General features: G+C 35.5%; 1 protein-coding gene across 1 annotated transcript; it reads right to left on the minus strand.

Moving 5' to 3' along the window:
• Window positions 1–5916: 5916 nt before the first annotated feature.
• LOC127428031 (prostamide/prostaglandin F synthase-like) lies at window positions 5917–19731 on the minus strand. The gene is made up of 7 exons (XM_051676055.1): window positions 19669–19731; window positions 16285–16489; window positions 15466–15515; window positions 14451–14504; window positions 13417–13492; window positions 12268–12386; window positions 5917–6033 (listed from the first exon to the last, which is right to left on the minus strand). The coding sequence occupies exons 1-7, from the start codon at window positions 19729–19731 to the stop codon at window positions 5917–5919; spliced, it is 684 nt and encodes a 227-aa protein (XP_051532015.1).
• Window positions 19732–22662: the final 2931 nt, after the last annotated feature.

A 22662-nucleotide genomic window follows, 5' to 3' on the forward strand; every position in this document is an offset into this window, starting at 1 on the left:
CTTAAGACTGTTAAAACCATATTGTTTCAAGCTTTTGTTTTTTTGTGTGCATAAATAGATTCAATACATTGCTGCCTTGTAAATACGCCGCATACTTCTCTTTAAAACGTTATGCTGCTGGCATGAAGTTACCGCAATACAGGAACAAAATAGTTACAACAGGTCACCGAGAACCAAGACTGTATACGGTAATGACTGTTATTGTACTGGTACCCTGTATATACAAGCTGTTTAACAGCTTTGCTCTACAATGGAGGATTTCTGTTGCTCAGCTAACTATTGATGTCTTATCTTGTTTAGTATGTTAAGTGGTTAGAATCAGAGTCAGAGAGATACATATTGGAATGTTGTTGGATTTTTCTGGAAGAGGAAGAATAATGATGCTTCACACTGAGGGGTCTTCAACCTGTCCACCTGCTGATAGAGTTTTTAATTAGCCTAAGCAAAAACAGTATCAGCCTTTGCAAATAAACATGCAGAATTATTGTTCTGTGGTGGCAGAACATGTAGGTCTGTTTTGTCACAGGTCATTTAAAATTGTATTCTGCAACGTTGTATTGCCATTCATTTGTTCATCAAATAACAATGTTATTGCTCATTGCCACATGTATGTGTTTATGTAGCCATCTTTGGGACCGTTCATGTCATAACCATGCTGGAAAACTAGGTTGTTGCAAGTTAAGGCAGTCCAGTTTGTTGTTGGAACATGATAGCTGGTTTAATTCTGGTCCAGTGTTGTCTACCAGCTGTAACCAAGGGTTCAGAGTTTAGCTGGTTAGCATGGCTCAGTTACCTCCTGCTGGTAGATGTAGTAACAACACCATCTGGGCCCAAAAAGCACTATTGACCAAGATGGCCAACTAGGCCGAAGCCAGGCTAGTAGTTTAGCTGATGAACCAACTAGACTAGCTCGGACTAAATAATTGCTATAAATGACTAGCTTGAACCAACTAGAATCTGTTTAAGCCAGGCAAGTAGTTAAACTGGTGAACCATCTAGAGTAGCTCGGACCAACTAATGGCTAAAAATGACAAACTTGTACCAACTAGAAACCGTTTAAGCCAGCTAACAACAGATGCTAATTTTAGCCAGGTTAGTAGTTTGGCTGATGAACCATCTAGACTAGCTTGGACGAACTAATGGTGAAAAATGACCTGCTGGGACCAACTATAAACCATGCAAACCAACTAACAACAGTTGCTAGTTTTAGCCAGGCTAGTAGTTTAGCTGATGAGCCATCTAGACTAGGTCAGACCAACTAATGGCTAAAAATGACCAACTTGTACCAACTAGAAACCGTTTAAGCCAGCTAACAACAGATGCTAATTTTAGCCAGGTTAGTAGTTTGGCTGATGAACCATCTAGACTAGCTTGGACGAACTAATGGTTAAAAATGACCTGCTGGGACCAACTATAAACCATGCAAACCAACTAACAACAGTTGCTAGTTTTAGCCAGGCTAGTAGTTTAGCTGATGAGCCATCTAGACTAGCTCAGACCAACTAATGGCTAAAAATGACCAACTTGGACTAACTAGAAACCGTTTAAGCCAGCTTACAACATATGCTAATTTTAGCCAGGCTAGCAGTTTGGCTGATGAACCATCTAGACTAGCTTGGACGAACTAATGGTTAAAAATGACCAGCTGGGACCAACTATAAACAATGCAAACCAGCTAACAACAGATGCTAGTTTTAGCCAGGCTAGTAGTTTAGCTGATCATCCATCTAGACTAACTCAGACCAACTAATGGCTAAAAAAGACCAGCTTGGAGTAACTAGAAGCCATGCAAACCAGCTACCACAAGATGCTAGTTTAAGTTCGATTGTTCAGCTGGCAATATTTTCATTTTGTCTGTAATGGTGGCTTGTAAGGCCAAATAGTTTGTAGTTTATTATTAACAAACAGGAGGATTCTTTTGGTCTTGCTCAAGGATCTCTCAGGCATTGGTGTGGGTTGGTAATTTTAGCAAGGTAGGTGAAGTCGTGTCTCCTAATTTCATAAATTGATCAGTTGCGCACAGAGAAGAGAGCTGATGGGGCGGCTAGTTTGTGTGTGAGCCGAGGCATAACAGGTGAAACGACAGCCAGCAGTTGAATCTCAGATGGACACATCTCTCATTAGAGCTGAGGTCAAAGCCGGTGACTGTTATTTTCTGTCTTGATTAAGTCGTAATGACAACAGAACTTAACAGAAGAAAGGAAAAATGGACAAGATCAAACAAATGTCAGACTTCCGCTACAGTAGAAATGGATTCATGCACGAAGATGTTCTCAGAAAGCTTATGAAGTCAATAAAGGAAAATATCGGGTTGCCTTGGGTTATTGATATGACTGTTATCTCTCACGTCAGAGACTTTCATCATGAATGTTCATATCTGCCTTTGAAGCTTCATTGCTAGCCAATTTAAACCTCAACACCACTGCAATGGCACGTACTGTTTGATGCACAGGACATGAGTGATACATTGAATGCAAGTGACTATTTAGCATTAAATTAAATGTTAATACCTAGGGTTCTGTTTTAACCATTGCAGCAGAAATGGTTTTATAAAGATGAAATGGCAAAAAAAATTAAAAATTAATTTTACCGCAGAATTATTAGCATATACGTTTTTAAATGCGATACATTGCCAGAAAAGAAATGCATCCCGTTTCATACATTTTTTTTTTTTTTTTTAAATCAGAATTGGAAGGATTTGAGCTTTAACAAGGGTAGATATTGGTGCTGACAAGTGATTTAGGAACAATAGTAAATTTTAACTGAATAATGGACAAGCGTGCCATTTATTAATTTCTATAGCTTTAGATTAAAAAGAAATTGAGATAAATGTGCAGTATTGTAAAGTTTTAATTTCACGGAAGAGAATGTGCATATTGGTTTTATTTATTTGACATTGTTTAGTTTGAATTGGAAATGATGTGAAACCTACTCTTACAGATGCATTATGGCAAAATATATTCATATTTACTGTACGTGCACAAACATTATTAAGGCTTTTAATAGTTTGATTAATGAGATCACATAATATGAGGATTGATTTGAACTTCCTGCTATTTATACTGAATTAAAGTCAACATGAAATCAAAATTGACCCTATTTATTTCCTCAATACACATTTTGGGTCTTATTGTGTGCGATTCATCTGTGTGTGTTATTCCAAATGAAAAAATATGTTTGTCTTTGTAATTTTTCATCATTTAATTTTTGCCATTTTTAATCACTTTTAACCATTCAGTCAATTCCTGATGAATAAAATCAAGTTTCACCCTTCCTTTCTTTATTGAATGTCCTGTTTGAATTGGAATTACGTCACATCAGAGAAGTGAAATGGGTTGTGAACACTGTTTTATGTTGACTTTAATGAACAATCTCTCTGTGCCAAGGATTGCTGAAAATCTCATTTTAAAAATAGCTATTTTGTATTTTGTGAAATTCTCAAAATCACCCCCTGTGATTGTCTACTGTTGAAAAGAAATATTTACCTACAGTATAAACACTTTCGGCAAGTTTAAATTGTAAAATAGCATTTGTGTGCATTGTTGTGTTTTTAGTGTATTGATGATTCTGAAGTGAACTATTAAAAATAAGCTTATCGTGTTTATTATAAAATCAGGAATTGAAATGCCAAGAACTATTTGGACGCAAGAATGATCCATAATTATTCCGTGATTTTCTGGTTCATGGGTGAATTTCACAGAAACATGTCCAGGTCACATTTCACTCCAAAAATAAAAAATAAAAATTATAAAATAAAATAAAACGTACATAAAAAAGGAATCTTATTTTAGAACCATTAAGATTTTTACAATATTTCAACCCAAATTACTGTAATGCATCAGGACTTTTACTTTTTGAGATTTGAGAGTAATTCTCATTTTTCTCAATGGTGTTTCTGATTAGATTCTCAAAACTGTAATACAGTATTTATTTTAATATTACAATAAAAATACTGTAATATACTTTTTAAATCAGCATACATTTAATAAAATAAGATGTAGAAATACAAGTTAAATACCATTATCTTTTCACATTACAGTAATGAGAATGAGATTTGACGTCACAGTGCAAAAAATATTTAAATCCTAAAAAAAAATTCTGTGAGAGCCCGCATCCACATGCGTGGACATCACGTTTTGGCTTCACTATAGGCTATGCTTAATTTAATTTTTAAAAACCAACTGATCCTAGTTCAGGAGACTATAGGCTGTCATTAAAGGGTTAAACTTCATGAAACAAAACAACTCATCTCAGCCGAGTTTGTTTTTCGGAGAAATGGCAACAAAACTACATCTGGTAAGAAACCAGTGTAAGTTTTCACATTAAAACCTGTTTGAGTCAAAAGAGTAGAGTCTCTAGTTTCATCCGATATGCCATTTTAAAAATTTCATTGATTTATCGTGAAATGGCACGCTGTTAAACACAATGTCCACGTATGTAGACAATAGAACTTTCCATAAAAATCCTACATTCACTGTGCATTATCACATTGAGAATCAGTGGTTGTATCCAAACACTGGAAAATGTTGCTTTCAGATGAGTTAGGATGAAATTAGGTGCATTTCAAACTGTTCTGAGACCTGTGAAGACAGACAGCACACTGGAGGTCAAGTCAGTCACTAATTAGGGAGCAAGGGAGCAAGAAAGCATCCTCTAGCTTTCCTATGCCGCTAAGTGCATTCACTTCTAACATCTGGTCAAAAGTTCAGTTTCAGGCTGCAGATGATTTTTGGACCTCTCAAAATGTTTGGCAGACGTGGGACAATGATAATCAGTACATAGATTTTAACATGGTTGGCAGTGATTTGATGATGCTGGCCATTACCTTTAATCAGATTTGTCCAGAATTTGACATCAATTTTTAGGAAAATGATTTGCTCTAGAATTTTTATGTATTTATATTTTTGTGTTTGTTTATTAGGTGTTACTAGTTACAAATCAAAAAGGGAAATGGAAAATGCACACAGTAGTCACGCGGGGGTCTCAGGAGGTAAAGAAAAATATAGTTTCTTATTTCTTTTAATTCGGGGGTGAAGTATAACTGTTCTTGACAGGTTTCGTGAGGTTCACCCTTTTGTTAAGAGTTGCCACATGACTATAGATGCTGCTATTTAAAAATGTCTGGGGTTTGTTATTATTCTGTACATAGACTGACTGACTGTTGAAAGATCTCTAACTGATATTCATTGAAAATATGTCCATGTTTGATTGAGATCATATACACTTTAAAATCCTTTCTAAGTGAATGCTTTGTAATTATATTGTTCTGCAATGAAACAAACTATATGGCTTAGAAATATTATTTAGCTACCTTCTAAAAAATATTATCATATATAAGAACATATGTAAGCTTCAACAATAAACATGCCAAAAGTATTAAATGTATTTTCTGTATCTTTTTTTTAAGACTTTATGTGGCATTTAACTTGGCATTTACAGAAATGTTAATTTATATATCATAATAATAGCAATACAAACATGTCAAATTATAGCAGGAATGATGACGATGGCAAATTTTCATCATTAAGCTTGAGTGTTGGGTTACCATGTTAAGCATTTCTGTTTTATATAGAGGAACTGAAAAATTACAGCATGAAATTAGGGGAATGCCATGAAATGCATAGAATGTGATTTTAGGATTCTTTCCAGTAAGAAAAAACACACACAACACACAAAAAAGACAATTTTATTATACATATCTTTATGAATATTTTAATATATCTTAGGAAATTGTATTCACATCCTTCAATAATTGAATGGTTGAATAATTTCAATTGCAACTGTACAGAAAGACAAACTTAATTTTCTGATTTTGTGATCAATGCAATTATAGTCTATAAATCTCAATGATGTTGATTTCACAGTATCAAATAGATGCTTAAATATAAAACATTTGAAAGAATGTGTTGATCTGAGTCAGACTAGGGGGAAAAATATCACTGGGTAGGAGTCACTGTCCATATTATGGTCATGTTCAGTGGCGTCCCCTGAAGAACACAGAATCCTATATCTTGTGCAAACTTCATCATTGCACTGTAAAGAAAATAAAAAATATGATGAAATATTATTGGCTAATGGTGTAAAAACATTATTAAAACTTCCTCTAATATTGTGCATGCCATATAATAATGGTCACAGCTTTAATAAGGCGAATCAAATGTCAACGCTGTCCCTAAAAAAACCTTTATTGTTTCAGTATCTATGTACTGGTGCTTCAAAGAACCCCAGAGGGCTTTACCGTTTCTCTGTTAACAGATGACAGTACCAATGGCCACCTGATCTAAAGAACCTATAATGTAACATCAAGAACTTTTTTAATCTCTAAAGCCATATAGCAATACAAGAACCCTTTATAGGGAAAAATGGCTCTTGAAAAGGGTTCTTTGCTGAATCCAAAGCACTGAAAGAACCAGCCTGGTCTCATGAACATATTGTGACTGTGGGAACATTTCTGCAAAACAAAATTACATGCCTTATTACATGTTTGGCTGCAGTTTCCCAGTGAAATGTCCAGTGGGGGGCGCCAAAAAGCGAGTGAAATGGTCTCATAATCAGAATAGGTTTTCAAGGTGAATATCAGATGGAGTTTTTAATGAGTAAAGTGTACCTTCCTAACCTAAAACATTAAACTTTAACCTAAACATAACCGGTAGTGTCCAAAAACAAAATGAGAAATGAAAAGCACATTTTCTAAGGCAACCACGTCATCTCAAATCGCTTCGAAGACACTCTCGTCTCACGGGAAGCTTGCGTGCTTGACCGGGTTTGAACCATGTACTTCAGAATCCAAAATCCAACACTTAATCGGTTGAGCTAGCGTGCAAGGTAATCACATTGGAATAAGTGTGTAAATGTAGGTAAGTCTGTAATACAAGCATTATCATGTATTGTTGTAGCACCTCTTGTGTTAATTTCACCCAAAGATGAAGGAACTACAATAAGTCACTGGTGGTCTTTTATGGGTAAATAAAGACCAGGGAAATGTTCTGTTATTCAACTTCAAAACCACATCTATACCAATAAATACCACTGTTTAATTTAGTCCAAAAAAAAAATACTGTCACCATTGCTATGCAGTTTGAGCATTATCCAATGGATGAATACAAAAAGTCAGTTGTGAAGTGATCAATGTGGCCATTTTGTTTTGGAAAAAAGAAATAATTGACCCAAGGGGTTTTAATGTAAGAACACATAATTTTACATGTCTTGTGCGAGTTCTTTCAAAACCATTATGAAAGATTTGGACTCAATTTCTCAAAGGTTGGATACATACAATTAGGTGATTTTAATCTTACATTTACATTTCTCTTATCAAGACTCTCCCTTATCAGCTAAATGCTCTCGTCACCTAGTGACGACATTGTGTTGAGGCTCTTGGGGCCCTTGACCATGTCTGTTGGGCCCTTTCCTTCCTGAGGTGATTCAGCAATGACCAACCCAAGAAGGCTTTTGGGCTGATTGACTTTGAGATAGGCTGGTGAGTGACACCATGTTTATTCTTTGGATGGAGCAAAGGTCTAGTTCTTCAAAGGTGTGGTGATACACAATGGATTCTTCGTAAAAGCCTGAGTGCGTTTTCATGCACCCCAATACGCTGATATCTACCAAAAACCAGCTTTTTAAAAAAAAATCAGACAAGGCAAGAAAACCGTGTTTATGTGAGATTTGAAATCAAGTTATAATCTGCTTTTGACATCAAAACAGTCATTTGCACAGCATTTTTGCATATTGGATAAGCCAGTAAGAACGCTGGTAACGGTGTTTACACGCAATGCAAAATCGTGGTAATGGGCAAAAATCCACGTGTGTTGATTGGTTTATGCTTAAGCATGACCTTACTCCAAGGAAAAAGGCATTTACATGACCGTTGTCTGCTTATTAAGCATAATCGGAGCAAGACTGTGCATGTAAAAACACGATCAAATGATGATTACAATTTATCTTGAATATTTCTAACCACTCTATGAAGGAATGACACATTGGCATTAAAATAGTTGTCTAAATGAACACAAACATGTTTCAGCACATCAGTGATTGTTAACGCTGGTCCATATGCTATTAAGGCCAAAGAATACGGTTTTCCATGTTCCGGTTCGGCTCACGAACAATATGTGCGACACAAATTTAATCATCAGCACAATCTGCGCGGATTGTCCGTCTGTTGAGAAAACTGGGCCGCACGCGGACAGTCCGCAAGACTGTGCTGATGACCATTTCAACCAACCAATCAACAAACAGAATTTCAAACAGGCACATGTAGGTGGCACCCAATCCAACACTTTATTATAAAAAGAAAACATCAGTTTACGAACTTGGTCATTCCATATTTATTTAAGCAACACAAATGACTAATGTATGTCAATAACCTATAAAACGCTTCCCTTGTCTTGCTCCGAACCTGATGTTTTCTTTCTACTGTGGTACTTAAAAGTTATTTTTCTATTAAAATCATGGTTAGGTTTAGAGTTTTGTTTAAGGCTTAAATTTAGGAACAATCGTCAAAACATCGTTTGTTGGTGCGTTTTTTCCCCCCGAAAGCAATAAAAGTAGATGTAAATGTACTGTAAATTTAAAAGTCTTACAATTTCACCGTCTCTTACTATTAAAACGACTAGTCATGAAATGGGTTTGGAAACTCTTCATTTGCTGCTGGTAGGGTTGCTGAAGGACTCCAAATAGTGTATGAATGTTGCATGTGAATCTCGCAAGATTTTTTGCAGAACGAGGATAACCATCTTGCTACCACAAAATATAATCTAAAGTGCTTTATAGATTGTTGAACCAAAACACAAGTAAAACAGTAAAATACTAAACAACAGTGATGTGAATGGTAAGGAATTTAACGAGTCTGGTTTCTTAACGATACCATTAACGATTCTTTTACGGTGCAGTCACATTTACCTATTTCATGGGCAAAATACAGTCACCTTAATGGAAATCTGTACCAGCTGGAATTTTCCCTAAAGGAAATCCAGTGGCAAGGATTTCCCTTCAAATTTCACGTGGGGTTCAAGTTTCGTAAGCTTTGACACGCAAATTTGCATGGTTTGGCAGTGACATCTGTGTGGGCAGTGCATCGTTAATAGCTACACTGAATATTCACAATGGACGACAAAATAATTTTACCGGTGAGTTTCTTTATAACCTAAAACAACCCCAGGAGTATAAAGAAGAGGCTGCTTGGCAAGTGGGTTTCACACAGGCTTAACATCGGCTCGCACCTTCGCCTGCGGAATTTCGATGTGCAAACATAAATGTGACTGAGAGTTAAGTACTTTAGAGGAAGAATTATTTGGAATAAGAAATGCAAATGTATTGTATTTACAACCCTCAGCACTCTGTTGCCAAATAATGAGATCATTTCAGATTTCAACAGAACAGATATAACAAATCAGAAATTATAAATATACTTCTTACAAAAGGTGTTTAGCAGAAATGACTCAAAAAAGTAATCCTCTACAAATTACTAATGACTTCTCTGAAATTATAATCAGATTACTTTACTAATTAATTCATCACAACATAGTTACATTACCTGTTGCTTCACTTTAAGTTACTTTCTAAAGCACTTAGCACAGAAATGCTTGTTTTCCAAAGGGCAGTGGTGGCTCAGTGGTGGCTCAGTGGTTGACCAGAATGTCAGGGGTCCCAGCACTGCCAAGATGCCACTGTTGGGCCCTTGAGTAAGGCCCTTGACCCTATCTGCTCCAGGGGCACCATATCATGGCTGACCCTGCACTCTGACCCCAGTTTAGCTGAAAAAAAGAATTTCACTGTATATGTGCAAATGTATTATGTGTGACAAAATTTTGTTCTTCTAACAAATTCAAAATAATGTCCGTATTTCCTCCTTTTTCAGTGTCACACACCCCTCAACCGTCACGAAACACAAAAAGACATACATATGAATTCATATTTTACATTTATTCTACATAAATACTATTTTAGAAATATGTGTAACCCAAGTAATGTAGAGGAAGTTCGCTACAGATTTTTTGCTTTCTAGAGACATGATGAATTGCGTCCACTGTTTTTAACACAGTAATTTTGTCTACTTCACCTCATCTTAAACTTGACTAGAAAAAGAAAGGCCAAGAGTTCCCTTTCCTGCAGGACACCACCGTTAACCCCCTTTATCAAACCGCACGTGACGTTAGGAAATGCACGTCCGTGCAAACTCCCCGTAATAACCAGCAACCAAAATAGCAGCCTGTGGAAACACAGCCGTTGATTTTAGTATGTTTCATTGTTCGATGAGAGCGTTGCTGTAATATCGCCCAGGTACCCTATGGAACCTCAGGCAGGTTGATATCACGCTTATCACTGGTGATCAGTATTACATCAAGACTTTGTTCTACTCCACAATCACTTCAATTGTTTTAACATCCACTTACATAAGACTAAGCATCTGTGTTCAAACCTCAAAGCGATTCAAGCTTTTCTTTACAGATAGCTTATCTGTTAAGTTGTTTGGTGAAATGAACAACTCTGCGGCAGAACACAGATTCTTTATGTCTTGTGGAAGCCTGGAAGGGTTTAATTGTGCATTTTGCCCTTGTTCTGGACTATTTAACTCAACGAGGAGAAGAGGTAAGTTATTATTCCAGGGAAATTCGGCAAAACATGGTAAGGTCGACCCTGGGGCTCAGTTTCATGATGGATTTGAATAAATGCTCTTGTGTGTTTGTTTTTTTCTGTTTTTTATTTTTTATTTTTTATTATTTGTAATATCTAAAATAGTTCTTCGTAATATTATATTGAAGTCCAGTTATACATTTTATGGCATAAAATGAGTTGATGTGGATTTTTTTAGAGCAAGCGGTAATAAATTGTCAATCTTGAATTTTTTTATAAATTGATTAAATTGATGTCAACTGATGAGACACAGTTTGTTAAATGGATAGAAAAAAAATGCCCCTGAAAATCATAATTCAAAGGCAAATATTGCCCCTTAAAAAATTGTATTTTTATTTCTGACACTGTGGCAGTTCAGTGAAGAAATACTTAATACATAAATAACCATGTGACAATGCATATGTTTGGCATCAAGTGCATTAACTACTTAAAGGTCCTTCATCTCATTTGATTACTTTGTCATTTGACTGATGAATGAATGATAAGTCTGGAATCAGTCTAAAAACCTTTATTTATTTATTTTATATACGAGTTAAAAAAAACAAAAGACTCAAAACAGTGGAACTAATATTACAAAAAGCATAGTTCAGGACCTAAATTCTGATTGGATGAGCCATACTCAAAGTTGTAGTAAAAGCACTGAAATATGCACACCTATTACATTTTATTTTAATAAGCAAAGGTGCGACGTTGCTCGGCAACCGTTAACAAATAATTTTCGCGTCCTATTGCACTTAAAGAAATAGTACACCCAAAAATCATTTACTCACCCTCATGCCATCCCAGATGTTTATGACTTTCTTTCTTCTGCAGAACACAAATTAAGATTTTTAAAATAATATTTCAGCTCTGTAGGTCCATACAATGCAAGTGAATGGTGACCAGAACTTTGAAGCTTCAAAAAGCACATAAAGGCAACATAAAAGTAATCCATAAAACTCCAGTGGTTTAATCTATGTCTTCAGAAGCAATCCAATCAATTTGGGTGATCCAATCAATTTTCTGAACACATTGATTAAACCACTGGAGTTGTTTGAATTACTTTTATGCTCCCTTTATGTGCTTTTTGAAGGTTCAAAGTTCTGGTCACCATTCATTTGCATTGTATGGACCTACAGAGCTGAAATATTCTTCTAAAAATCTTCATTTGTGTTCTGCAGAAGAAAGAAAGTTATACACATCTGGGATGGTATGAGGGTGAGTAAATGATGAGAGAATTTTTGTTTTTGGGTGAACTACTCCTTTAACAACAACCCTTAGTCAGAACTGGTATATGTTCCATCCTGTATTTTATATTACTCTGTGTTTCTTTGTTGCTGTCATGTGTAAATAATGCAAGCAAGCACTCCTACCCACTGATATATCATAAGAATATTGTCGTAAGATAATCACTACCGCAAAATAAACAGTATAGCAAACTTTCTATCGGTTGATACTTTTCTACCCAGTCTTATTTGATTATCATTATATGTTGCATTACAGTGCAATTCTGTTCCCATTTCCATACAAAACCACTACCACCTGACTGGTATACCTACCTAGATACATGACCACTTACTTTTCAGGCAACATCTGATCTGACTACAGTCCAATATTAAAGACATTTGACCTCACAATTCCTTCCTGTCTTACCTGTGGCTTTTCACCAGCCTGGACGTTGGCTGAGATCCTGAGAGCTTTGGTGATGTCATCAAGAGACGTGCTGTCCGCTGGTGTTTTCTGGACAAAATGCAGCAGAACCTTCTCTCCACCTGAACAGACAGGAAATATTAAATGATACACGTCCACAGACCCACAACTGAGGGATCACACTGATAGGCCGCAGAAGCATTAAGACACAGATTAATGACCTCAAAAAAAGGACATATCCTACAATAGATGTGTGCATCTCACACAGCCTGGTAAGTTTCCAATTTAACTCCAAAATCAAAAAGAAAAAGCTAAACAAAATTTGAAAGTGCTGCCTATGAAACCTAATTATTAACCCATTTTAGCATTCACTAGGTGAAAATCATACTTCAGATTTCTGTTTAGAAAAGAAATACTATGCTTCTCTTCAACAAGCTGCAAGATTTGAGGTATAATTCATGCCTGCAGCACAAATGGTGCAGAATGAGCACCAAAGTTTATTATATAAGGTTAAGGGTTGGTTCAAAGCCCAATAAGCAATGGAAATAGTAATGCCTAAACAAGCAGCACTAATGTCAAACAAACTCAACAGTAAGTCATCCAGACATATTACAAAAAAAAAAAAAAAAAAAAAAAAAAAATCAGGGAATGTGCTTAATTGTCATGACAATAATGTCTGAATGCAGAAAACCTTGATGGTCCTTGAAACAGGCCTCATTTTCATTATGGAAAACAAGCTATCTTATTTTTTTCTTTTAATTTTGAGGGGGAAATTTGACCTGGACATGTTCTTAAAATGCTTAGTGGAATAGCAAACACACACACATGCACATAAAAACAAGGTATTACAAAATGTTAACGTCTGCTACAGTCAGATTTATTTACATTTTACATTGCATGTGTTAAACCTGATAAATGTGAAGTCATGCTGCCCTCTAGTGACAATACCACAGACTAGGTTTCGTTTTCTGGTATGACACGTTTATCAGTAAACAGAGGAAGCATACAACAAAATCACTATAATCATGTGTTTATATGACTACAAGACAGGACCAAACTAAAGTTACATCTCAAAAATATGAATATACAATATATGAAAAAAAGACATCTCTAAAGTAGATTGTGTGAACGTTTTAAACTTTGTGCATTCACCTTTAGCAACTATAAGCATGCCTCCACTCTGCAGAAGATCTCCGCTGAAGTTCCCATGAATTCCTTTGGTGCTAGCCTTAAAACCAGGGGGGAAATAGAAATCACAAGAGGTTGCATGGATGTTTAATACTTACGTTATTGAAACATTGTCTACAAACAAGTCATTTAATAAAAATCATTTAATCACCATTTATAACAGTGGTTCTCAACCTTTTTTTTTTTTTATGTACGCCCGACCTACTTCATTCTCTTACCCTAGAAAGTACAGTATAGTACAGTTACTGTTACTATAGTAAATTCAAGGGTCGTGATGTAGAATTCTGTGCCGAATTCAAATGGTTTCCACTTCTCGCACCTAACTTCTCACTGATTCTCGCAAAACTGCGAGTTTAAGAGCTCGAGCTTTAAGAGCTTTGTGCTCACACTGCTCTGTCCATTGAGCCATATCCATCTATTCTACAGAGCCATACAGGTGCATTAGCCGAAATTGTGCCTCCACTTGTGTATTTGACGCTGCAAAACCAGATACTTCAGATGCGTCGCTAGACTTCAAAATCAGATGAACCGCGGTACAAATGCGTACCAACCCATATAATTAAAAACCAATTGATATACTCCAAGTCTAGATAAACGTTTTAATGCAAAGAGGAACATGATTGTTATGACTTATAAACGCCCCCCATTTGTAACCTAATGCCCCCCTCTTTACTAATTTGCTCTCAGAGCCCCCGTTGAGAACCCCTGATTTATAATTAGATTAAAACTATTTGGAAATTCTGTCAACATTTACTCACCCTTATGATGCTCCAAACCCGAATGACTTTCTTTAGTATTAGTCACTATTCATTTTCATTGCATCTTTTTTCCATACAACAAAAGTGGATGGTGACTGAGGCTGTCAGTCCTTAACATCTCCTTTTATGTTCTATGGAAAAAAGTCATATGGGTTTGGAACAACATGAGGGTGAGCAGATGATGACAGAATTTACATTTTTTGTGTGAACTATCATGTCAGTTCAGAAAGTCTTAAACACCTTTGAAGCAATTTCCCGTACTTTCTTCCCCACCACATTTATGGCATTGTACCTGTATTCGGAAAACAGAAAGATTCAATTCTTATGTTTATAAAATAGTCCTTCATGCATTAAAGCCTTGGTTAAATTTAGTTGACGTGTATTTAGAACTTTGCGACCCTAACCCTAACACAATTACATAAGCAAAAATTCACAATGTCAAAATCACATTTAAAAATAATGTTGTTAGTTTTTTTAAAAAAAGAAAAGATATACTCTTTAAAATGAAGATAAAAAGTATTTGGACACTTGTCAATCATATTAGTGGAACTTTTTGATAGTTAATGTGCTGAACTGTGGTTACTCTGCTAGGACACCTGTGTGAACTTGAGGGATTTAAATAACTTTATACACAAACTAAAAATCACCTCGACACCAGTAGCTTTAAAGTCATTGCAAGTTAATTCTGAGAAATGCTCTAGCATCATTTGTTTGCAGATGCCACTTTACAATTTTGTTATTCAGACAAGACAAGTGTGTATTAGGTATCCAAATACTTTTTGGGCCCAATGTAGTAGTCTTTATTTTAATTCCCATGGGCAAATTTGGTGCAGCATGAGACAAAAACAATACATACAGTTAAAGGGATAGTTCACCCAAAAGAGAAAATTCTCTCATCAGTTACTCACCATCATGCCATCCCAGATGTGTATGACTTTCTTTCTTCTGCAGAACACAAATTAAGCTGCATTTATGTGCTTTTACAAGCTTCAAAGCTTTGTCCACCATTCACTTGCATTGTAAGGACCTACAGAGCTGAGAAATTCTTCTAAAAATCTTTGTGTTCTGCAGAAGAAAGTCATCTGGGATGGCATGAGGGTGAGTAAATGATGAGGTGAACTACTCCTTTAAGAGACATACTTAAAAACATTCAACAAAAAAACGTGAAACAACAATATACTGTATATACAGTACACACACACACACACACACACACACACACACACAATAAACATTACAGGTCAACCCTCATACCTTTTAAGCCTAAATCTTTGTAGCACTGATTTTTCTCATCAATGTAGATGTCTAAAACACAGAAATAGTTAAAGTTTCAAAGCAACAGGAAGGTGGCCATGGCACCTTTCATCAGTGACTAACCTAAGGTAAACGCAAGCAGGGTAAGCATAGTAATGGGTCATAAAATGATAGTCAAAGATAGAAATTCAAACAAAACTAAACCTATACAATGAGTGGTTTAAGGAGATATGATTATTGATTTCTGGGAAGGGCATCGAACAAAATATCTTTTTCAGTCATAAAGGAATTCAAAGTAGTAGTTCACTCAAACATGACAATTCAGTCATCATTTACGCACAGTCATGTTGTTCCAAACCCAGATGACTTTCTTTCTTCTCTGTAATACAAAAGGTGAATTTTTGAAGAAAATTTTGGCTGCACTTTTTTGATAGAATTAAAGTGAATGAGGACTTCAAAGCTTCAAAATTATGCCATATTTGATTTGAGAGCTACAGCGGAGGGGAAGATTTTAAGCCAATAACAAAATCAATTTCTGTCTGTTCTTTACGGAAAGCTGTCGTTTTGTTTCAGAAGAATTGAAATATAGTGCACAAGCCATATGAACTACTCTTATGATACTTTTATGTGCGTTTTTATCATTTTGGAGCTTGACAGTCTCAGTGCCCTTTTACTGGAGCTGTCAAGAGGGTCAGTATATGAAGTCAGAATTTTTCTTTTTGGGTGAACTACTCCTTTAACTGTATATTTGAGTACAAATAGTGCAAAACTAACTAGGACCAATACAAATATATAACCACTATAAGTGACAAATCCTCACCTCCCTTGAAGAATCCTCCATCCTTGAATTCCTTCACTCCTGTCTCCTCAGGTCCGATGCCGATCAGAGCGATACTGTTTGTTTTCAGGTCCTTTTCCAGTTTACTGACCTCCGCTGCCATCCACCAGCACACCTGACAACCAAACCTCCGCAGGAAGAAGAGAATGGATGTCTGATCATGCCACAGCGAATCGATTTCAACCATCTGAGAAAAAGTGGTCGGTAATGACATCAGGATAGGCTTGGCCACTAGCTGTCCAAAATCTATTATATTTTGCTGCAAATTCTTCTGTAACTTTGTAATATGACTAAAACAAATACAAAAATATGTATAGCCTAGCATTTAACTGATGTGTTAGACTGGTGAATCAAACTTGTTGTTGCTTAAATATTGTTCGTTTTCTGATTCAGCCTATGTCCTTTTAATATTTGTGAATACTGTTGGACCTACACAAAAATATATATTTTAGCCTATTTGTAAGATTTACACATTTCAATTTCATAACAAAATTCTGTCAAATTTATTTGTGTAATGTTAGACAAAATAAAATTAATAAAACAAAATATTTTATTTTTTCGATTCGATTTGATGTAATTTTGTACTAAAATGAAATGCGTAAATCTTAAAATTTTTGGAGTGTATGCAGAGCATGGTAATATATTAATACACTTCAATGTTGGATTTTCATGACTTTTTTGTTACTTTTGTACAATAAACATTTTTCAGATCTCATAAGTCCAAATACAATTGTAATTTACTTATATATTTTTTATAAACAATTTACAATCATATTTTAATCAAACAACATAATGATGACTCTAGTACTTTATATATTTTACAGTTTCATTTTCTGCTAAAGCATGATTTTCTGTAAAGCTGCTTTGAAATGATGTGTGTTGCAGTGTCACTGTTAATAACACATCAAGACTTTACTGAGAGCATGCTGAGCACAAAGACATGACATTACCACATCAATTACATCTAAATAGCCTTGGTATAGAAGAGCTTACACATGAGAAAATAATAGATTTATTGGAAATATTTGAGTATATGAATAACATAGAAATGGCCCTTTTTCATCATCACGGTTTCAAGTTAAAATGTATATATTTTATCATCACAGTTTATTTATTATAAATTTTTTTAATGAATTACAAATGAAGTGGGAATACTTCACGTAAATTCTCGATTAATATTACTTCATAACAGGAAGTCATAAAACTTCAAACCAGGAAGTCAGTCTTTTGAAAATACAAATTTCATGATACTACTCCAAAACAGTAATTTTTCAGATTGATTTAACCCTCGTGCACTGTTCGGTCATTTTTGACCGAAATAAATTTAGTTTCTTTAATAAAACTGGTTTCCTTTATCTGATGTGTATGAGACTTGATGACTTTTTGTCCATTTGATATCTGAACACACACAAAGAAATTGGAGTTGATTCGATCAGTCTAAGTGATAGAAAAAAGTTACACCTGTACTATTCCCGGTCAAAAGTGACCGCCATATGAAATGAATGGGAAACACTAAAAATCACAGATTTTTTTTCATTATTTATTATATAAAATCTAAAAACAGCCACAATGTAGATAAAACACACACAGACATGAAGGGGTGAGACTACCAAACATCAGGAGTGCAAAACACAAACACACACACAAACACAAACACAAACAGCCACAATGCAGAACACACACACACACCAAAATGAATTGGTGAGACCATAACACATCTACAATGCTGAACACATACATATTCATCTTGTTACAACCAGGAATAAATTAGGTTATTACTTGTTATTCTGCTCATTTCAGTTATGCAAAAACTGACCAAATAACCTCAAACAAATCAACCAAAATGCTAAACATTGACAAAAGCAGTATTTGACAATGTTTAAATATATATCTAAATGCAGAACTTGTGACAAAATCTAGAAATCATCTTCTCTTCAACCAAGGATGAATAAGTATCTCTCTGCAGCCATCTAGTGTTTATACTTGTAATTTCATCTGTTTTTTTTTTTTTTTTTTTTTTTTTTTAAATGGACAGCACAGTTTGATTCTTGAGACTTTAAGCTTTCAAACGGTACATAATTTATGAGGATTGGTTCAGTATTTGAGAAAATATTCATAAGAAAAATCAATTTTCAAGCTCAAGCTCAAGGTCATAGAGGTAAATAAATTAGTAAATAAAAATAAAAAAGGTCTAAATACCCCCCAACTTTAGTGCTTTTACATTATTTAATTTAGAGTTGTTACATTTCTTTCATAACAATTGAAGGAATTACATGTTTATTGTTTCTGGTCACTTTTGACAGGTGTTGTATTGAATTGTGTTCACCGTTGGAATCTGTTTCCCCCTAGCCCCGATAGGGTATGGTGTTATGGTTAGGGTAGGTAGGGTAGTGTAGGTTAGGGTAGTGCAGGTTAGGGTTAAGGTAGGCAGGGTAGGGTAGTGTAAGTTAGGGTTAGGGTAGGAAGGATATTGTAGGGTTAGGGTATTTAGGGTAGTGTAGGTTAGGGTAGGTAGGTTAGGGTAGTGCAGGTTAGGGTTAGGGTAGGCAGGGTAGGGTAGTGTAAGTTAGGGTTAGGGTAGGTAGGATATTGTAGGGTTAGGGTATTTAGGGTAGTGTAGGTTAGGGTAGGTAGGGTAGCGTAGGTTAGGGTTAGTAGGGTAAGGCAGTGTAGGGAAGGGTTAGGGTAGGTAGAGTACGGTAGGGTAGTGTATGTTAGGGTTTGGTTAGGTAGGGTAGTGTAGGTTAGGGTTTGGGTAGGTAGGGTATTGTAGGTTAGGGTTAGGGTAGGTAGGGTACGGTAGGGTTAGGTTAGGTAGGGTAGGGAATGGTTAGTTTAGTTAGGGTAGGGTAGTGTAGATTTGGGTTAGGGTAGGTAGGGTAGGGTAGGGTAGTGTAATTTAGGGTTAGAGTAGGTAGGGTAGTGTAGGTTAGGTTAGATCAGGGTAGGTAGGATAGGGTAGTGTAGGTTAGGGTTGGTAGGGTAGGTTAGGGAAGGGTTAGGTTAGGTAGGGTAGGGTATGGTAGTGTAGGTTAGGGTAGATAGGTTAGGGAAGGTTAGGGTAGTGTAGGTTAGGGTAGGTAGGGTAGTGTAGGTAGGGTAGGGTATGGTAGTGTAGGTTGGGGTAGGTAGGGTAGTGTAAGTTAGGGTTAGGGTAGGTAGGCTATCCCAACCCTATTCATCAGATACTGTTCCCCCCATACAGATCTTCTGGGGGGAAACAGATCCCGATGGGAAAACAGAGTTCGACACAACACTGGGAACAACTGGAATGTATTTTAATGATGAACAGTGCATAAGGGTTAATTACAGCTGCCATCTTTCACTCTACCCATAACAAGCTGTATTTCATTTGAGCCACATTACCTCTCCAGATGTGCAATTTTTCAGTTTGTTGGCTCCTATCTTGTCCAAATCCACAGACGACATGTTCTTAATGCTTAATTTTTGCCTTCAGTGAAATTCGTCCTCGTTTCATTCAGTTGTGATACTTTACACAAGCACCACAACCCCTAAACGGGCTTCTGTAATATACACACGCTTACTTCTGTATGACATAATGAGAGTGACACACGTATCGACCAATCACAGAGTCACGAATCCCGACCAGGCGGTCGAGGGGCGGGGCATATCACATATAATTGACAATGGCCTTTCTGTGTGGTTCTCTGTTTAAAATCCACGAATAACTGCCTAACAGAGATTTTTTTTTCTCTTATTTTGTTTATGAATAGAAATGTAATGAATTGCAATTTTTCTCGAGCTGAAGATCAAGTTCAACATATTCTGTAGAATAATGTAGTATGACTTATCTTTATCTAGAAGGTCAATGATTTGACAGTTTTCTTGTCTTCCTCCACTCGATTGTTGTAATCATTGACATTCAGTAATTAATATAGGACAAGGAGGAAAAACTAAGGTATTTTGTTCAATGTGTGTGTGTGTGTGTGTGTGTAGTAAATAATTTACATTAGAATGGTACTGTTTTTTGACTCCCTAACATACCTTCCCTCAATAAAGTAAAAAAATAATAAAACTTTTATATATAAATATATATATTTTACTTATTAATACATTTTTAACCTATTTTAACAATAAAGGGTTAGGTTAATGTTACAATCAATACTGTGACATTAAACTGAGCTTACACTTCAGATACAATATAATCAGCTTGCTCAAACAATAAATAAATAAACTAAAATCTGTTACGTTAAACCCCTTATTTGTGTTATTTAATTCTAAAAATGCTATGCATTTATTTTAATATTGTACATACAAATCATAATACTTTATATATTTTTTATTATATTTGCTATTTAATGATTTATTATATAATAATAAACATTCTGTATATCATATACAGGTGCATCTCAATAAATTAGAATGTCGTGGAAAAGTTCATTTATTTCAGTAATTCAACTCAAATTGTGAAACTCGTGTATTAAATAAATTCAATGCACACAGACTGAAGTAGTTTAAGTCTTTGGTTCTTTTAATTGTGATGATTTTGGCTCACATTTAACAAAAACCCACCAATTCACTATCTCAAAAAATTAGAATACATCATAAGACCAATAAAAAAAACATTTTTAGTGAATTGTTGGCCTTCTGGAAAGTATGTTCATTTACTGTATATGTACTCAATACTTGGTAGGGGCTCCTTTTGCTTTAATTACTGCCTCAATTCGGCGTGGCATGGAGGTGATCAGTTTGTGGCACTGCTGAGGTGGTATGGAAGCCCAGGTTTCTTTGACAGTGGCCTTCAGCTCATCTGCATTTATTGGTCTCTTGTTTCTCATTTTCCTCTTGACAATACCCCATAGATTCTCTATGGGGTTCAGGTCTGGTGAGTTTGCTGGCCAGTCAAGCCCACCAACACCATGGTCATTTAACCAACTTTTGGTGCTTTTGGCAGTGTGGGCAGGTGCCAAATCCTGCTGGAAAATGAAATCAGCATCTTTAAAAAGCTGGTCAGCAGAAGGAAGCATGAAGTGCTCCAAAATGTCTTGGTAAACGGGTGCAGTGACTTTGGTTTTCAAAAAACACAATGGACCAACACCAGCAGATGACATTGCACCCCAAATCATCACAGACTGTGGAAACTTAACACTGGACTTCAAGCAACTTGGGCTATGAGCTTCTCCACCCTTCCTCCAGACTCTAGGACCTTGGTTTCCAAATGAAATACAAAACTTGCTCTCATCTGAAAAGAGGACTTTGGACCACTGGGCAACAGTCCAGTTCTTCTTCTCCTTAGCCCAGGTAAGACGCCTCTGATGTTGTCTGTGGTTCAGGAGTGGCTTAACAAGAGGAATATGACAACTGTAGCCAAATTCCTTGACACGTCTGTGTGTGGTGGCTCTTGATGCCTTGACCCCAGCCTCAGTCCATTCCTTGTGAAGTTCACCCAAATTCTTGAATCGATTTTTCTTGACAATCCTCATAAGTCTGCGGTTCTCTCGGTTGGTTGTGCATCTTTTTCTTCCACACTTTTTCCTTCCACTCAACTTTCTGTTAACATGCTTGGATACAGCACTCTGTGAACAGCCAGCTTCTTTGGCAATGAATATTTGTAGCTTACCCTCCTTGTGAAGGGTGTCAATGATTGTCTTCTGGACAACTGTCAGATCAGCAGTCTTCCCCATGATTGTGTAGCCTAGTGAACCAAACTGAGAGACCATTTTGAAGGCTCAGGAAACCTTTGCAGGTGTTTTGAGTTGATTAGCTGATTGGCATGTCACCATATTCTAATTTTTTGAGATAGTGAATTGGTGGGTTTTTGTTAAATGTGAGCCAAAAGACTTAAACTACTTCAGTCTGTGTGCATTGAATTTATTTAATACATGAGTTTCACAATTTGAGTTGAATTACTGAAATAAATGAACTTTTTCACGATATTCTAATTTATTGAGATGCACCTGTATATATATATATATATATATATATATATATAGAGAGAGAGAGAGAGAGAGAGAGAGAGAGAGAGAGAGAGTGTGTGTGTGTGTATATATATATATATATATATATATATATATATATATATATATATATATATATATCCTATATATTTAATTATTTTCAATTATCTTCAATTATTAGCAGACAAATTTAGTCAATTAATTTAAATAATGTAAATAAATAATAATTATATAAATAATAATTAATAATTATATAATAATACATAACAATAATTTTAATAAATATTTTTTGAAAGAATTGTTTAAAAATAATAATTAACAAATAATTTATGTATAAAATAGTTTATTTTTGAAACAGCTATTTAAATATAATAATTACCAAATAATTACCGTATAAATTATACAGATTCGAAGGCCATATGGCTTTTAAAATATTTCAGAC

Source organism: Myxocyprinus asiaticus, chromosome 37 (genome assembly GCF_019703515.2).
Source record: "Myxocyprinus asiaticus isolate MX2 ecotype Aquarium Trade chromosome 37, UBuf_Myxa_2, whole genome shotgun sequence".
In the NCBI taxonomy this organism is placed as follows: Eukaryota; Metazoa; Chordata; class Actinopteri; order Cypriniformes; family Catostomidae; genus Myxocyprinus; species Myxocyprinus asiaticus.

Bases quoted from the DNA above. Each gene is read 5' to 3' on its own strand.
- LOC127428031 (XM_051676055.1), bottom strand. From the start codon at position 19,731: ATGTCGTCTGTGGATTTGGACAAGATAGGAGCCAACAAACTGAAAAAT. The intron at 16,490-19,668 runs GTAATGTGGCTC...ACTTTTTCTCAG, and splicing joins AAAATTGCACATCTGGAGAG to ATGGTTGAAATCGATTCGCT. The intron at 13,493-14,450 runs GTGTTTAAGACT...CCTGGTTTTAAG, and splicing joins TACGGGAAATTGCTTCAAAG to GCTAGCACCAAAGGAATTCA.